Genomic DNA, 17,707 nt, shown 5'->3' with positions numbered 1-17,707 from the left:
CTGGCATCTAACAGGGCTTTTCCCCCAGCATGTGAGAATGTGGACAGACCCAGCTTTTTGGTGTCCCAGGCTGGGTAGAGGGAAGGTGGTAAAACAGTTCCCCAGATAACGTGCCCTCACTTAGCCTCACACCATCCCTTGGTGAAAGCCCATTTTCCCCACCAGTTTGTGTATGTGCAGTAGTAATGGCAGGGCCCCCCTTCCCTCCCTGATGGGGTGATAGCATGTCCCACTTGCTCAGAAGCGGGTACAGGGACCTCTGTGTCCGCTTCTGTCTTCACAATAACAGAAATTCAGGGGGACTGGCCTGAGGGTACCAAGAGATGCTCTGCTTGAATGCCAGGCCATAAAGACATTTTTCAAGCCCTGAGAACGTATAGAAACCCACTGACATTTTGACTCTGCTCTGCTCTGCACAGACTACTCATGGAGATAAGCTGGTGAGATGTGTCCCAGGATGCCATCCACTGCCATGCCAGCAGCAGAGTTGAGTAAAGCAACCAGAATTTCCCTCTGTTTCAAGGACTTTTCAGTGCCCTGGACGTGCATGTTTGCATATAATTATTACAGTAATTACCTCCCTGCTATCGCACTGCTCATCTCCACTAATACTCTATTCTGCATACCTTGTTCAGGCCATTACAGGGCTATTTGTGGAAGGGAACACCACTGACCTGAGGCAGGTGACAGGAAAGTGAGTTTTAATCCCAGGGTGTTCAGGCTATGGAGGTGTTTTTACCCTATACTCATGAAGTACCATGCACTGCATCTTGTCCTGTACCTCCAGACCAGATTCTCCATCAGGCATGGCCAGAGCTGCCACTACTGGAAGCAGCTGCACCAAAGGCATCTGGCCCCATTTCTATGCCAGTAGCTCATCTACTTCAAAATACAACTTGTTCTTTTAGAAAACTTCCCTGAACTGCCCTCCCAAAAGCACTAACACCACTCCTGGGAAGCTATCACACTGTCCTTCTAACTGTGAGTCACTTGAATGCCTGCTGGGAAACTCAGAAAAGCAGGAGCATGTGAAGAACAAAGTATTTGCCTATTTATATTTGCCTACTATATTTTTTTTGCTGAGTGCTGGCAAGCATCTTTGCAGGTGCAAGGTTTAGTGCATCTGCAGAAGAGTCCAGCGGGAGGGAGAGCTGGGAGACATAGCCCATGCAAATCCCAGCAGCATCAAATATGTGCAAGGCTCGTTTGCCCATTTGCCTCCATTACTGTGTCTCATCGTCCCAGCAAAATCTGACTGTTTCTTCATGCTGCTGACAGTGGTCTGAAACCTGAACTCAAATTAATGAGTTTGATTTCTCAGGTTCCAGCCCCTGCAGATGCACCGCTCTCAGCCACTGCTCACTGAGCTGTGCTGGAGGGCACCTGGCACAGTCAGCCCCAGACTGCACATGTGCTCTAGACCTAATATGCTCCCAGGACAATCCCAGGAGCCAGGCACTGGGCAGAAACAGCAGGAGACACTGGGGCAGGGAAGCCAGAGAAGGCTGATGTCTCTTTTTGGGTGCTGCAGGTGGGTGGCAGCCCAAGCTGCTGTACTCCCAGCAGTGCCCCAGCACAGCAGCAGTGAGTCCTGTTCTCCACAAAACAAAGGTGTTTTGTTCAAGTGCCTGGGTTCACCACAGAGCTCAGCAGACTTTTCCCATGGCTGATTACCTTCCTTGTTACCGATATGCATCTTATTTCCACCTCTAGCTTCAACTCTCAGCTATAGGCTCATCTCGTGCCTCTGCAGATCTGAAAGCGGGCTCTGAACAGATGTCTCTGTTGGATGGAGCTGCTTTATTTACCGCCTTCTACTCTGCAAACCTCAAATAGGTTTTTCTGTCCCTCCTTGCAGCCTCTTTGGTTATTCAAACTGATTAAAGAGCTGATATAAAATCTTGGCCCACTGCTCTGGGGGTGCCTTTGTCACTGTCAAGGTGATGTCTTGATGGGGCCATCAGCTTTCACCCATGTCCCCTGCACTCACACTGCAGAGCCCCAGTAAGCAATCTGCTGTCACCCCCATGGCACAAATATTACTATGTCTTTTTCTAAATGATGTTTTTCCTAAAGATCCAGTCCTCTATCAACTGTTTCTCCATGGCATCTGTGTCCAGCTGTATTCATTTGCAGAGATTTCATACTTTCTCACCAGTCACTCCTAAGTATATTGAGTAGCTGGGAACAAAGCCCTGTCCAATGCCACCCTTGTCTCCTTCATTTCCATGATCATTTACCCCTGGGAGATACCTGGATGGGTACTATGTCCTCCACTGATATTTCAATTAACATTTCCACTTTCTTTGTGCTTAGGACCTTGGTACACTAGTGTTTGTGGCCATTTCATGCTCTTCCAGTCTGCATGGGGAGCCTCCTGCCCACACCCAGCAGCAATACCTGTGGCTGAGGGTGCAATGCAGCCTTCGTGCCCGGGAGCAATGACCGCTTTTCTGCTTTCTTTTGAAGAATGCTCTAGGGGCAAATTCCTGCCAAAAACCTGCTGTCCATTAACTGCTTTGTCTCCTTCTGGAAAGGCAGCCATGAAGCAAGTGAAAACATCCCACAGCTGGAGTCACTCCTGCACACAGATACTTCTTGCATGACTGCAGAACACGTTTGGACCACTTTGGTCTCTCCTCCCCACATGATATCCCCCTTCAGTGATCATCAGCCAGGCCATCCGGCTCACTCTGCACAACAGCAGAATTGCACAGCCACTCCTCCCACTGCAAACTCTGGTTGTGCAACCGCTGTGTGAGTGGGGTGACCGTGCCTGTGCGAGGGGAGCTGCTTGCTCTGCCCTGCTTCTGCCAAAGAGCTGTGTCTCACCTATAAACTGGGAGCGAGAGGGGACTCTCCCTGCAGCAGTGGCAAGACAGAGCACAGGCAGCCAAGGCTAGGAGGTAAGTGTTCCTGGGTGGCTGCAAAGCCTTTCCATCCCTCCTTGCCCCACATCTTGAGGCTCTGAGGTTCACTGCTACACATAATTGCAGAGACAGTGTGGCAGAAACAGGCATGGGGCAGCTGAGATGGTGTTTCCTAATTGTTATTTCTATCTTCTCTGCAGAAGGGTAGGGAATTAAATAGCATACATAGCTGGGAGATGTCTGTGATAAAAGTTAACTCACACTATGCAAAAAACCCTCCCACAAAATAGTTAGCAATGAGCAGCTTGTTCTATCACTTTCTTCACTGAAAAAGGAAAAAGTCCGGTTTTCATTCCAGCCTTGGAAAGCGGAGTATTCATTAGGTGCTGCCTTCCTACTGAAAATTGAAATTCTTCATGGGGAATTTAGTGGGGTTTAGAAAATAGTGTCCTACCCCATTTTTCTATTGAGGACTTTTTGTTTTTTCTGATGGATACGCCATCGTCTGTGTCTGGCAGAAGCTGAAACTGCTTCCTGGGGCAAAAGAGCTGGTGCCAGCAAGCTGTAGTGCTGTCACAGTGCACCAGGTTAATAACTAACTCAGCCAAGCACAGTGCTACCTGATGGTGCTGGGGTTAAACCAGGGACTGCTGCAGCAAAGACTGATGAGTGGTGGTCCTTGCTCTGGCAATGTCCAGCCTGAGCTGCCTGGCCATCATCCCTTGTTTCACTGCCCAGCAGTATCAAGAGGGCTTTGGGTCTACCATCATCTCTACCCTGTGACCCTCATGGGGCTAGGTATCAAGCCATGGGCTGCTGTCTTTTAAAACTATTTGCAGCCCTGACATCCCCAGTGGGCTGACTTTGGGAGGCAGACAAAAAAACAGCCCTAAATCCAAGCTCTGCTATACCCATAGCCCTTCACCTGCCTCCTTAGCCACGTCAAAGACAGTAACATCTTCCCTGGGGATAGAGGACAGGACTCAGTCAGGGGGGCAGAAACTCAGTAGTCCTGGTGTGCATTTTGTTTTCTTGTCTGAGAAAGGCAGGGGCAGGTCTCCAAAGATAAAATACAAATATTTGCAAGACTGCTAAGGAGGCATAGTTTAAACACAGCTTGTAAATAAATATTGGCAGTGACCTGTGGCTTGACTACATACCTTCAAAGAGAGTTTCCAGCACTGCTGCAGGGTTTTGGAAGCAGCTTGGTGAGTGCACTGTAAAAGTGGATGAATTTATTAAAATAAAATAAAATAAAAATTAGGAAGAAAATGAGAAAATTAAGATTTAAACTTGTAAATGAAGACCCCAGAATGCTGGTAGAGGGAATGAAGTTTTGGGGGTGGCATGTAGAGAAATTCCCCTATAGAGGGTATGTCAGCAGCTGCTCCCTGAGAGAGTGGTGACTGTCTGTGGGGTTTCTCCCAGGTTAAGTCCCTGGGATCCCAGCAAAGACAGCAGGGATGAGAGTGGCGGTGGTGGGCGCGGGTGTCAGTGGGCTGACTGCCACTAAGTGCTGCCTGGATGAGGGGCTGGAGCCCACCTGCTTCGAGCGGAGCCAGGACATCGGGGGGCTCTGGCGCTATACGGTGAGTCAGCAGCGCCTGTTCTGCTTCTGGCAGGAGCTGCAGCTTTGCAGGCTGGGGAGCGGGTTGAGCTGGGCTCCAGTGAGTGGGGAAGGGGTGCAAAAGCTTGCTGGGTGCTGAACTCTCCCTGCTGCACCCCGGGGTACCATGCCAGGAGCACATCGAGGCTGGCCGGCCAAGCCTGTACCCATCAGTCATCAGCAACACCTCAAAGGAGATGTCAGCATTCTCCGACTTCCCCTACCCTGAGGACTTCCCAGTGTTCCTACCCAATGCCAGGCTACTGGACTACCTCCGGCGCTATGCTGAGCGCTTTGGCCTCCGGAAGCACATCAAATTTGAGGTGAGTGGTGGGTGCCCTGTCACTGTCCTGCTTCCCACACATGCTGGCTGCTAGTGAGAACACTGCTTCACTTCCATATTTCAGACCACCGTTGTCAGCATCCAGAAATGCCCAGACTTTGCTACCACAGGACAGTGGGATGTGGTCACAGAGGTGGACGGAAAGAAGACATCACATATCTTCAATGCCGTTATGGTTTGCAGTGGCAATTTCTATGAGCCATCCCTCCCCCTGCACTGTTTTCCTGGTACAGTACTTGGTTGCCTGTGGTTACCTGCTTCTACGGGCTGGGGGGTAAAAGGGTTAGATGTTCCTTGGGGAAAATGCTTCCTTTACTTGCTTCTGCTTTTCAGACCTCCTGGCGTGAACAGCAATACTTCCTGTGCTTCAGCAGCTTTGTCTCTGCAGGCACTGGCACGAATAAATCTTTAAGATAGGATGATTTGGCATGAAGAAACTGTTTGCACAGTATGTGAGATGGGACAAGGTCCTCTCAGTGAAGCTCCATCATTTTTGACAGAGATGTACTAAGCACTGCAGTGATGAACCTAGCCAGCTGTCAGGATAGAAAGGGTTGCTTTGTCATCAGCATTGTCAAGTGCTTCTGAAGCTGTTCACAGAATGGAAGAGGTTACTGGCTTTTCTGAATCTTTGTATCTCCGTCTTGTAAAGGCTGAATCCTGAGACTGCACCAGCACAGCTCTTTCACATAAACCGTCTTTAAAGTCCCATCCAGCGCACGTGTCACTGCTCACTGGAGTGCGTGGGTGCATGAGACCTCATTTTAGAGAGGAAGCGCCAGTTCTATGTGTGTGAGATGGGGGCGCTGTATCTTCCCAAATCCCCATTGGCCAGGGATTGCACTTCCTTGTTCTTGCCGTCTGAATTATTTCTATGCCAGGTCTCCTAACCAAACCTACAAAGCTTGTGTAGTTAAAAGCTTTGTTTCTTTTTCCCAAGGCATCGAGAGGTTTCAAGGCCAGTACTTTCACAGCCAACAGTACAAGCACCCTGATGTGTTTCAGGGAAAGCGCGTCCTCGTGGTCGGCATGGGCAATTCAGGAGTGGATATTGCAGTGGAGGCCAGTCGTGTAGCCACAAAGGTACAACCACCCAGCCACCTCAGGAGTTCCGGGAGGGTGATGCTGGAGGCAATAGCTGAGTTTGCCATCACTGCAGGGAGAGAAAGCTGGGTTTACCCTGTGTAGTGTCCAAACAGTATTTCTGGATCTGTATTTCTTGATCAAAATCCTTAAAGCAAGCTGGTTGTTTTCTTCTCTCTTGTTTAACCTCCATCACCAGCTGCCGAGAGTTCTTAAAGATGCTGTTGCTGCTTTTTTGATTGCAAAGCTGTTTGTGCTTTAACCCTTTGTTTGCTTTATAAAGTCAAATTCATCACCCAACTTGTTGATTCTCCGCTCTCTCCCAGGTGACCATTTGCACCAGCCAAGGTGCCTGGGTGCTCAGTCGTGTGTTTGACCATGGCTACCCATGGGACATGGTTTTTAACACTCGCCTTATGAGCCTGATCAGAAACAACCTCCCCGGACCCCTTTCATGGGGCTTGATTAACTACAAGGTGAACCAGCGGTTCAAGCATGAAAACTATGGCCTTCAACCAGAGAAGAGGTACTTCTTGGTGTCTCCCATCCCGTGTGGTGTCACAGGGCTTGTGATGTGGGTCGGGGAGATCTCCAGCAATCAACATCAACCAATGCAGCAATCAACACCCAGACTAGGGTGGTCTCCAGTGGGGAGTTTATAGCCTAGCAGGGGCAGACAAGCTGTAGCCCCCTTAGGTGTGTCCCCTTAGGAGATGGAGCACACTGGAAAAGTCCAGGAAGGACCAGAGGAGTTTTCCTTGTGAGGCTCCCTGGGAAAAGAAGAGGAGGCTTAAAGCATGGATCAGCTCTGTAAAGAGACGGTTTGAAGGGTAATGGAGTGAAGAGAGGAAGAAGGCAGGAGATGTCCATGAGTCACTCAGGCTGTGGGACAGGGTGACACTCATGCAAGGGTGAAATATGTCAGTGTTTGGAGAAGGGAGGGGCAGGGCTGTCTGCTCTGAGCAAACGATACTGAGAGGTTGTGGGGCTGGAGGGCCGAGGGGATGAGGAGCAGGGGCACCAGCAGGGCTTGTTCATGGTCTCCAATGCTCTGAGCCCCTCTGCTCTCCACAGACGCCTGGTGCGTGAGCCTGTGATCAATGACGACCTTCCAAGCTACATCCTGACAGGGAGGATCACCATCAAGCCAAGTGTGAAGGAGTTCAAGGACAACACAGTTGTTTTCCACAACTGTCCTGAGGAGGAGCCCATTGATATCGTCGTCTTCTGCACAGGCTACAATGTCTCCTTCCCATTCCTAGACGAAGCAGTCGTCAAGGTGGAAAACAAACACGCATCCCTCTACGAATATGTGTTCCCAACCTGCCTGCAGAGGCCCACTCTGGCCATCCTTGGGCTGATCAAGCCACTTGGAGCCATCATGCCTGTGACAGAGATGCAAGCACGCTGGGTGACCCGTGTCTTCAAAGGTAGGAGAACTAATGTGAGCTCTTCAGTGTGGACAAGGGAGCATTTCCAGAGCTCAGACTTTCCAAGTTATTTCACTTCAGCTAAGCTATAGCAACATGGTGTATGCTTGGTCCAAGCTACATGCAAGTTCATGACACATCCCTTAAATCACTTTTTTCTTGCCAGTTAAGTTGATGTTTCTAAGCTAATGCTTTGTACCTGCCTGCTGCCAGCCAAGAGTGTGCGCTCCGTTCCTCACTGTGACCCAGCTGATGTGCAGTCCTGCACCTGAGTCTGCAAACCACAGTCTAAACTATGTTGTTGAAGATAGTATTTTTTCCATAAAATATCTCAGAAGTCAGAGCACAGAGATGGATATGTAAACCTGGATGCATAAATAAGAGTTGTCTTTAAGATACTGTGGTGGGTCCACTCTGGCAGAATTTTTTTCTCTGTAAAGGACAGGGTTGTTTGTCCACAGTGGCTACCAGAGAGGAAGAGTCCCTTTGCCGCACAAAAAAGGAATTATTTGTAATTATGGGTGTACGAAGAAAAATACCACTGGGGGTTGTTTTGTTGTTTTACAAAAATAATTTCCTACTAGGCTTGTGTGTAGGGCTGCATTAAGGCTCCTCCACAGAGCCAGAGGAAGCTCTGAGGTTTCTCTTTGGGATGATAGACTCTGTGATTTGCATGGCCCATCTCACCCCACATCGTTGGCCTGTGCTATGACAGCACAAATCTGTAAGAAGAGGAAAAAGTGCAGGTGAATTTGTACCACTGTGGAGGGCTGGCTTCTGGCAGAATTGCCACTGCTGAGCAAAATCTGAGCAACGAGGCTTTCCTGCCTCCCTTGGAAGGGGTTCCATGTTTTGTATCTCTGAATGAGTGCACAAGTCCCCCCAGGAGTTAAACTCTGCAGGATGCTCTCCTCTCTCCTCTAGGCTTGTGTCAGTTGCCTCCTCAGTCTGTCATGGAGAAGGAAGTATATGAGAAGAGCAAAAACCAAGTACAATGGTAAGCCATTCAGTAGAGCCACAAAGCTTTTTGCAGTGGATTGACAAGCCCCTGGAGTCTGGGGGGCAGCAACATGCAGGCTCACGCTCTGTGGCTGCTCCCCACACATATAGCAGAGACAAGGCAGAGATGCCCAGATCCAGCCACCCCTTTTACTTGCACTCACCCAACATAAGCTTTGATTTGACAGATATTCTGCTTGTTGAAAATGAATTCAGGAAAATGAATTCAGGAAAAAATGAATTCAGAGTAGTCAAAACTAAAACTTGCTTGGGAGTTGGGGAAGTGTGCCAGGTTCCCCAGGGACTGCAAGGTAAAATGCCAGAGAAATTAATGGTAATAAATGCAAAGTAATTCAGCTGGGAAAAAAAACCCTCCAACCTGAGGTGTACATACAATTGCCTCACCTCTCAGCATGGAGAGATGACTCACTGTGAACTACGCACACTGGCATGTAGTTCATGGGCAGGCAAAGGGTCAAATAAAAGGCTAAGAAACAGAGGTAAATGAATGAGATAAAACTAGGAAAATGGGTGATATGTCAATCCATAGTTCACCTGGATAGCTACAACAGAAAAGGTATAGAAGAGTAAAATACAGAATTGCACAGAATGATAGCTGTACTGTACAAAGCTAAACACACATGGCTCTTTTCCCACTGAAGGTGGGACATGAAGCTGTGAATTCTGCAGAGAAGGAAAACTGGAAGCAATTCTCCTATTTACCCTGCATTTTTTTAAATACTTGTGGAAAAGAATGTGAGAGAAACTAAAGAGTACAAGGGTGCTGCCTTTCTAATGCTGCACGTGACTTTTCTGCAGAGAGCAAAGGGAAAGCCAGGGTTTAAAAAAAAACAAAACCAAAAAACTAACCAATAAACAAAAACCACCAAAAAAAATAAACAACCCAAAACCAAAACAACAACCCCAAACCAACTGGTTTGACAAAGTCTTTTACAAGAGGTCCACCAAAATGAAGGGGAGGCCAGATACAACTTGTGTGTGATGAAATGAAAGACCAGCTAATGCACGTGAGAAAGGTGTGTACCTGATCCAGCATCACTTTACACATGCTATATCACTATATGATTTAGGCCCAGACAGACCCAGGGTGCATGTGCACCCATTCTTTTTCTAAGAGGAGCCAACTTGTGTTCAGATGCATTATCAGTGGTTGTGCAGAGGATTTGACCTTCAGTTCCCCTCAGCCCTGTTGACACAAATTCTTCTCCCACCTCTTTTTCTTCTCCCATTCATTAAGGTTTGGTCTGTCCTTTGACGAAGTCCTCAAAACCGATTGCCTGGTCTACATGGACAAGCTTGCCTCCTTCATTGGTGTGAAGCCCAGCATGATGGAGCTGCTCTGCAGAGACCCCCAGCTGGCCCTCACCGTTTTCTTTGGCCCCTGCACCCCATACCAGTACCGGCTGAAGGGCCCCGGGCGCTGGGAGGGGGCACGCCAGGCCATCCTCACCCAGTGGGACCGGACCCTGAAGCCCACAAGAACACGAGTCCCTACTGGCATCTCCAACCCCTTCCCTTCTCTCCTGATGGTGGTGGGGTTCCTCCTGCTCATGGCTGCCCTGTTGCTTTGTTTCCAGTAGATTTTAGGGTCTTGTCTTGTCCCTGGGGATGTTATTTCAGGTTGCACGGCCCCACAGTGTGCCATGGGACAAGGGGAAAGGAATTTCAGCAGATCACAACAAATTAAATATTTCAACCAGCAGCACAAAACCTCTCTCTGTTCCAACTCTCTCCCAGCCACAGCTTTGCAGACCTGATTACCTGGGGCTAGCAGCCTCTGCCCCTCTGCTGCTCTCCCACCTGCTGTGGTGAGCAGAGTATGGATGTGCCTGCACCATGCTGGCCTGGATGCAGTGAGGACAAGACTACTGAAAACAGCTTTGGGTGTTAGATGGAAAGGAGCACAGGTGCCTAGCCCTGCCCCAAATCACCTGGAAGTTGGGGTCTTTAGTCCAGCAAGGGGGTTTCTGGGCTGGGTCTGCAGGTCAGGTTGTCCCTTCCTCCAACCTTAAATCCTATTACTGAAAAATCCCAGTTTGGGTTGAATCAGTGCAACTTTCAGCAAAAGAGCCCTGGCTGTGGTGATTTGTCACCCCTGAGACCAAGGCTGATATTCTGTAGGGCTGACCACTTCCAGCTCTGCTTCCCTGTGCTGCCCAGCACCTTCAGGACAATCCTGGGACTTCGTTTTGTATGCAGAGAGTATTTCAATCAATAGAACCTCATTGACTGTAGCCTCATCATTCAGCGTGCACTGGAAGAGCTGGGGGTCCCCATGCCTGGGCTGGGGCCATGCCAGCAGGTGCTGTGGGCAACCCACAAGCTTGGGTCCGCAGGAACTTTCACTGACCAACCAGAATTAGGCTGCACTTCGCACTATGTCACCCATCCATGCCATCTGCTTGCCTGGGGTCAAAGAGAATGTGTTTTTCTGATTTCCCAGGGATGCCAAGTGAGCCCCTGTCCTGCACAAGCAGCACATGGGGGATGAATCAGGACAACCCCAGGCTGCTGTTGGGGCAGCAGTGAGCTGCAGCGTGCAAGTTCTTGCAAGCACAGCCTCTTTGTAATTACAGTCCATGTTTCTACCAGGCACTGCCACAGAGACGTTGTGAACTTTCTGTCAGTGTATTTAAGCACAGCAGAGAAGCGGAATGTGAGTGTAAAGGTCAGTGGTGCAAGAGGTGCAGCGAGGTGCTCGAACTTCAGCCTTTCCTTCGAATCTGCCGTGAGAGAAACTTGAAGCAAAGTTCGAGCAGTGAAGGCACAGCACTGCCCTGCAAGGTTTGCTCCTCACTTCTTTGTGGCTGGGTTTTGTAGGTTTTAAAAGTGGGCATCCAGCGCCGTGGGGTTTTGTTATTCGCCACTGGCTTCGCCTTGCTGCTGGTGGGGGGAGATGGTGGTGTTGTGGGGACCTATCAGAGCAAAGCTGTTTGTAGGCAGCGCTGGAAAAGGGGGGTGACTTTAGTATCCCGGCCATGTTGCTGCCTTTTGCCAAAGCCGAGGGAGGCTCCAGAAATGGGGGGTGGCACATCCTGCCCTGTTTCTGCAGATCAAGGGGCTGCTCAGGCTAGGCTTTTAGATGCAGAGGGATTTTTTTGCTCCCCCCTCATTTTTCCCTGGCTTTCTGCAGTTTCTTCCAGTTCCTGTTTACACTAACGTTCTTGTTGACACAAAACGGATACGGAAAAAGTTATAAATAACTCTTTCTTCAGAGTCTGCAGCAGGAATGTTTGTTATCTAATCAAAGTTAATGTGGGGTCATTTTCTTCCCAGTTTTCTTGCTTTCCAGTGAAGTTCGGTACAGCTCAGTTTACACAGTTACCCGAGCTTTGAGTTCCTTCCATTTATACCCTGCGTTTCCTGGGTTTCTTATCTTTTGTATATTCTGTAATCCCAGCCACATTTTCACAGTGCTGTCTAACTTCTGAATCACTGAGCTGTGCTCCTGCTCAGGCAGGCATCACTTAAAAAAAAGCCAAACCAAAAAACCACAAACTTTTTGTTTTTGAGAAGAAGTCCTTTAATGGGAAGTTAAAAAAGCAAAGCATGAAAATGAGCCAGCTTAGGTGGATTGTTCCCTGAAAAAGTTTCAGGAGGATAATTTTGTGCAGACAGAAGCAGATAGCTGCAAGCCCTTTCCCTGTCTTTGTGTGCCCTGGTTTGTTCCAGGAAACAGAATAAGTAGAAGCAGCAGCACAGTGATGTTTAAAAGTCCTTTTCCCCCACCTGCAGGAGGGGAATTGCTGGGCCTTCAGTGCAAGCTTAGCACAGCAGGAAGGGTAATGAGCAGTGACCATCCATAATGATTAAGCTAAGAAATGGCGATGGCTTTCTACAAAGACAGTTGTCCTCTGTGGACACCCTCAGCCAGAGAAGACCAGGGATGTTTTGCTGGGATAGGAAGAAAGGACTGGTGTTTCTGCTAATCTCTGAGTTATTTCCAGTCGCTTGCACGATGGCCTATTGCCTGCTGCAGGACAGCATGGTGCGGAGTGTGGCCATTATCGGGGCCGGGGTCAGCGGGTTGGCCTCTGTCAAATGCTGCCTGGATGAGGGGCTGGAGCCCACCTGCTTCGAGAGGAGTGAGGACATCGGGGGGCTCTGGCGCTACACGGTCAGTGGGCTCTGCCAGAAGGGGGAGGATTGTCCCTGGGTTTATCCCTTCCCTTGGATCCCCTTTGCTTTGCAGCAAAGAGAAAAAGGTGGCCATGCCCTTGCGGAATGTCCCTGTCCCAGGCACAGGGCTCCACATGACTCCAAGGTGGAGCAGGAGATGGAGGGAGTGGAAGGCATGGTCACCAGGCACTAATCCTGGTTTATTCCTTGTACCCAAATACAAGCAGGAAAAATACTCGGGTACTTTGGGGGGAGAAACTCCTCCCCCATACACCTGCAAATGGCACTGCTGGCTTCACACAGAGCTCCATGGACAGCAGAAGAGTCAGTGTGTACCAGTCAGTCATTACCAACACCTCCAAGGAGATGTCCTGCTTCAGTGACTTTCCCTGCCCAGAATATTTTCCCAGTTACCTACCCCACAGTCTCCTCATGGAGTACTTTCGGATGTATGCCCGGCACTTTGACCTCCTGCGGCACATACACTTCAAGGTGAGCGGGGACCCCAAACGTCAGGGGCAGTAGAGCCACCAGTGGCAGGAGTTACCAGGGCATCACCCAGGTGGGATAATACAATGCCAGATGTGATCCCTTGAGGACCATGTCCCTTTTGCATCCTGAACACAGCCTTTTTGGCTCCAAGTTTTAAATTAGGCTGCTCCAACATGGGCTGCCTGGTTAATCTCCCCCTCAATGCCATCACCAGGGGAAAGGTGCAGCATGGGATTTAACAGCTTCAGAGGTGATATGCAGCTCCCCAGGGACCCAGCCTGCCCTTGCCAGCCCCACCCTTTGCAGGATGGTCCTTTGTGAAACGCAGTGCAGTACCTGACTGCTGTTTTGTTGGGCTTTGGTGCAAGACAACAGTTCTCAGTGTGAGGAAGTGCCCGGATTTCGCCACCTCAGGCCAGTGGGAGGTGGTCACTGAGACCAATGGTATCCAGAAGTCGCACATCTTTGATGCCGTCATGGTTTGCACTGGCCATTTCCAGGAGCCCTACTTACCACTGGCTTCTTTCCCAGGTAAGTCCTGCCTCAGCAGGAAGGGGGGCTGGGGCTTCTCCCCCGGGGTTTCATGCAGCACCCATGGGTCCCTTGGCTGCATTTTCCTCTGCAAGCCTGCCTGCTCCATGAAGCCTCCATGTTGGGGCAGGTGGGACCCTCACCCCATAGAAATGGTGGGGAGCATTCCCGGGATTGGGAAAAACACCTCATAAAGCTGCAGCTAGGCTCCTATATGAGAATTTGCAAAGCAGGACTGTGCAGGAGGGTGGCATCACTCTGGGAGCTGAGATCTCTACAGCTTCTCAGCTGCAAGCAGAGGTGGGTGGTGGAGGGTCAGGAGTTGCAGAGGGTCTAGGAATGAAGTTGAGTGAGGCAAGCCAATGTATCTGGCAGTAGGAGATGCTCCCTGCTTTCTGCCTAGGTATCGACACTCGCTTCAAAGGGCAGTACCTCCACAGCCGGGAATACAAAGATGCGGAGGCTTTCCGGGGAAAGAGGGTCCTTGTGGTTGGCATTGGCAACACTGGTGGTGATCTCTCTGTGGAACTGAGCCACGTGGCTGCAAAGGTACAGTTCTACAACGGTGCTCAGCCACAAGAGCTGGTGGCTCAGGGTACACGCAGGAAGCTTTTCCCACCGCCAGCAAAAAACAGCACTTCAAACTGAGGGCAATTGAAGAAGCTCTGCAATTCCTGGAGAGTCTGGGCCACCTGAGCAGTGGCCATTCAGCAGATGCTGGGACTTTGCAGAAGCCACCACGAGCTGTTCGGTTCATCCAGATGCTGTCCTTTGCCCTTGGGATAACCCTCTTGGCTCCCAAGTGCAGGAGGTGGGATTTGCCATTCAAGGCAAAAGTGGCAACGAGATGTCTGGGCAGGAGGCTGAGAGCTGCCTTTTCCTCCAGGTGTTCCTCAGCGTCAGGAGCAGCACATGGGTAGTCAGCCGGCTCTCAGACCAAGGCTTCCCCTTAGACATGATCAGCACCACCCGCTTCAACCACTTTCTTGACTGGCTTCTCCCATCAGCACTCATGAGGAGGATCAGGTTTCGGAAGTTCAATTCATGGTTTAACCATGCAAACTATGGCTTGGCTTCCACCAAAAGGTGTTTTTTCTAACTATTTTGTTGGTTAGTCTGAGGGGTTTAATGGTGTGAAATGCTCAATTTTGAAGTTCAGGGGGTATTTGTGGAATAGCAAACCATTGGAGGGGAACCGTGGCCACAAAAGATGTTTCACGTCCCTCCCAGATGCTAACACTGCTGTCCTCTTTTCCACCTGCAAGCTCCAACTTTAAGGTAATTGTCAATGAAGAGCTGCCGTTTTGCCTCCTCTCTGGGACCATTGTGTTGAAGTCAAACGTGAAGGAGTTCACGGAAAGGTCTGCTGTTTTTGAAGATGGGACAACTGAAGAAAACATTGACGTGGTGCTGTTTGCCACAGGCTACATCTTCCCATTTTCTTTCCTTGAAGAGTCAGTTCGCAGCCTCTTCGATGATAACCGTTCCCTCTATAAACGCATCTTTCCTCCCCAGCTGGAAAAGCCAACACTGGCCATCATTGGCTTAGTCCAGCTGACCGGTTCTGTGATGGTGGGAGCAGAAATGCAGGCTCGCTGGGTGACAGGGATCTTTGCAGGTAGGAGACAGGGTGAAAGGATGTGATAATCTTCTAGGGTGGGAGGCTTGGGGCAGCTTGACCTTCTCTCTCTGAGCCTAGGGCATATTTTGGCTCCTGTCACAGTGCCCATGGTAGCCATGGTAGCCATGGGCACTAGTAGCACTGTAGTGTCTGCCCCCCCCAAGTGCATCCCCACATTTCTGCCGCTCCACACACACTGCTGTAACCATCAAGTCAGTTACTGAGACTGAACACTCAGTAAAGGGGCTGGGAACATACAAGGGGGGTGAACTTTTTAGCTTTAAGTGCTGCTGTAGGTTTTGGTTTCTCTATTCTTCTCAGGCTGGAACAAGCTCCCTCCCACCAGCAAGATGATGGCTGATGTTTTAAAGGAGAAGCCTCCAGTCGAAAGGTGTGTGATACTCCTGCACTTGGAGTGCAATGGCACCATGTGCCAGGGTTAACCCAAGGAAAGAGGGAACCCAATGCAGTTATGTGAAGGACACCCCTGGGTCACCCAGCACTTCTTGGATGCATTTATTCCCTCACCACTCATAGCGAAGTAGGGAAATACTTTTGTGGTTCCTTTATGGATGACCAAGGGCACAGTGCTCTGGAGCAGCTTATGGCAAGACCCAGGACCTACAGATCCCTCCGCTAGGTCTCCAAGCCATGTACTTACTCTCATCGTCAAGATGGAGATTTGGTTTCCTCCAGACCAAGGGTGCCATCTCGTGGCTTCTCCCTCCCAAATCCAGCCAGCAGTGAGCACTGGGGTCAGCGCTAAGCCCTATCTAGAAACCCCATTACAGTCAGGCTATGCGGGTGGAGGACACTTTGGTGGCAGTTTTTGACAGGTCGAGAAGAGTATTAGACAAGGCTGGAACTTGTTCATCCATCGTGTACACATGTAAGCTACCATCCTGCCCTGTTGGCACATGGATTTTACAGGAGGTGGAGACGTGCGTGAGGTTGTGGGAAAGGTGATGGTAGACATGCTGCCTTGTAGCAGCTTTCAGGAGCAAGGAAGGGCCCTCAGGCCAGGTGGGGTGCAGGCTGGGTTAGGTTTGCCAGCAAGGCAGAGCTGGCTCATAGGACACTGATGAAAATCTGGGAGAAAACAGAGGCATGGAGATTGTCACCAGGAGCCCTGGCGATTGCAGATGCAATGCTGTTACACAGAAGTACAAGAGGTGCAACAGAGCCAATGTCGAGGCTGTCCCAGATTTGCTGAAGTAGATTCAGTACATATCCTCCCTCCTGCAAGGGAGATGAGGCCTCAAGCAGAAAAATCCTGGATGTCCCTCCCAGCATGGGAAGCTTTCTGCATCTCCCAGATTCTCCCAGTCCCCTTGTCAGTCTTACCTGTGAATGTCTACTCCTCTGCCTCTCAAGATTGGCCAAATACACACCTGTGGACCTTGGTGAAGGACATAGCATGGGCATTTGTGGCATTACAATGATGCCAGTATCATGTGAGAACAGTTTTTTGAGACCACAATTAGGTTGCAGAGAAAGAGCGAGCTTCTGCTTATTCCCTGCTCCAGGTAACTACTGAGGACCTACCCCACAGAGGCTCTTTCAGTGCCTTTAGGTTTATTTGGGGCTAAGTGAGCTCAGCTCTGAACACCAGGGCTCGGTCAGTGTCTGAGTCCAGAGCTTTTGCTTTCCATGGAACTGGGAACTGAGATGGGATGATGCTATTTGATTTTGTCTGTTTTATGTCCAATTGAAGTAATCCATCTGAAAGGAAGAACTTGAAGATGAGTTTTATCAGCTACATCGATGAAATTGCTTCATGTGCTGGCATAAAGCCCAGCGTGCTGAAGCTGCTCCTGACGGACCCCCGGCTGGCCCTGGCCATCTTCTTCGGCCCCTGCTCACCCTACCAGTACCGACTGGTGGGACAGGGGAAGTGGAGAGGGGCCAGAGACGCCATCCTGACTCAATGGCAGCGGACGCTGAAGCCCTTGAGAACTCGGGTGGTGGATGACTGCTCCAACAGCTCCTCCAGCTGCCACTGGATGTACCTCCTAGTCCTGCCAGTGGCTCTCATGGCAGGTTTCCTCTTTTCTAAGTACCCTCGGCTGGGCTGGAGCCCCCAGGCAGGTCCCCAGCCGTAGATGAAACCTAGTGTGACCTGGTCCTGGGTGAGCTGTGGATGGTGCTAAGCTGTGCTGCTGCTGGGTGCTGTCAGTGTGGCTGGAGCTGACCCAGTGTTGGCAGGAGCTCAGATGCCGGTGCTGCCTGTTGCCTGGCCTCCTGCTCACAGTGTCTCACACCCACCAAGGGCCATGCAGAGCATTTACCCTAAACGTGCCGCAATCTGTGCCCACATTGCATCAGCACCAGGGTGGATCTCCAGAGGGCTTTTGGGAAGAGGCATTTTGGGACATGCTGATGTTCATGTTGCCAGTATTCCCTCCTCCTTCCTCATCCAGAGCTTCCTCTATGAAATTTCATCAAAATCCACAACACCTTGAGATTTTTCTGAAACATTAGATGTAGAGATCTTTGTATGTGTCTTTTTATGTGTCTGATGCATATCTTTGGGAGGTAAAGTTCGTAGTCACAACTAAACCTCATGGATTTGGTCTTCTCTAGTGGTTTTAT

General features: G+C 50.0%; 2 protein-coding genes across 12 annotated transcripts; both read left to right on the top strand.

Annotated features, from left to right (window-relative positions):
• Positions 1-2,722: 2,722 nt before the first annotated feature.
• On the top strand, positions 2,723-10,588 carry FMO1 (flavin containing dimethylaniline monoxygenase 1). Of its 2 annotated transcripts, none has more exons than XM_061451897.1 (9): positions 2,723-2,906; positions 4,299-4,459; positions 4,562-4,799; positions 4,884-5,046; positions 5,760-5,902; positions 6,229-6,428; positions 6,977-7,332; positions 8,257-8,329; positions 9,590-10,588. In XM_061451897.1, the coding sequence occupies exons 2-9, from the start codon at positions 4,395-4,397 to the stop codon at positions 9,930-9,932; spliced, it is 1,581 nt and encodes a 526-aa protein (XP_061307881.1). In that variant the 5' UTR covers positions 2,723-2,906; positions 4,299-4,394; the 3' UTR covers positions 9,933-10,588. The 2 variants fall into 2 exon arrangements, with proteins under 2 accessions (XP_061307881.1, XP_061307880.1); XM_061451896.1 differs by having other exon boundaries at positions 2,724-2,906; positions 4,611-4,799.
• A 297-nt stretch (positions 10,589-10,885) lies between these two features.
• Positions 10,886-17,693, top strand: LOC133268577 (dimethylaniline monooxygenase [N-oxide-forming] 4-like). 10 transcript variants are annotated; one of them, XM_061451888.1, is made up of 9 exons: positions 10,896-11,136; positions 12,300-12,469; positions 12,775-12,963; positions 13,332-13,494; positions 13,898-14,043; positions 14,381-14,580; positions 14,760-15,112; positions 15,437-15,506; positions 16,830-17,693. In XM_061451888.1, the coding sequence occupies exons 2-9, from the start codon at positions 12,311-12,313 to the stop codon at positions 17,215-17,217; spliced, it is 1,668 nt and encodes a 555-aa protein (XP_061307872.1). In that variant the 5' UTR covers positions 10,896-11,136; positions 12,300-12,310; the 3' UTR covers positions 17,218-17,693. The 10 variants fall into 10 exon arrangements, with proteins under 10 accessions (XP_061307877.1, XP_061307879.1, XP_061307878.1 ...); XM_061451886.1 differs by having other exon boundaries at positions 12,223-12,469; XM_061451887.1 differs by having other exon boundaries at positions 12,200-12,469.
• The last annotated feature ends 14 nt before the right edge of the window (positions 17,694-17,707 follow it).

The sequence above is a fragment of the Pezoporus flaviventris genome, unplaced genomic scaffold (genome assembly GCF_033815535.1).
Source record: "Pezoporus flaviventris isolate CSIRO_AGI_PZ_B2104156 unplaced genomic scaffold, CSIRO_AGI_Pfla_v1 ptg000013l, whole genome shotgun sequence".
NCBI classification, from domain to species: Eukaryota; Metazoa; Chordata; class Aves; order Psittaciformes; family Psittacidae; genus Pezoporus; species Pezoporus flaviventris.
Note: the sequence above shows the minus strand (reverse complement) of the source record. Positions and strands in the feature narration are given on the sequence as shown.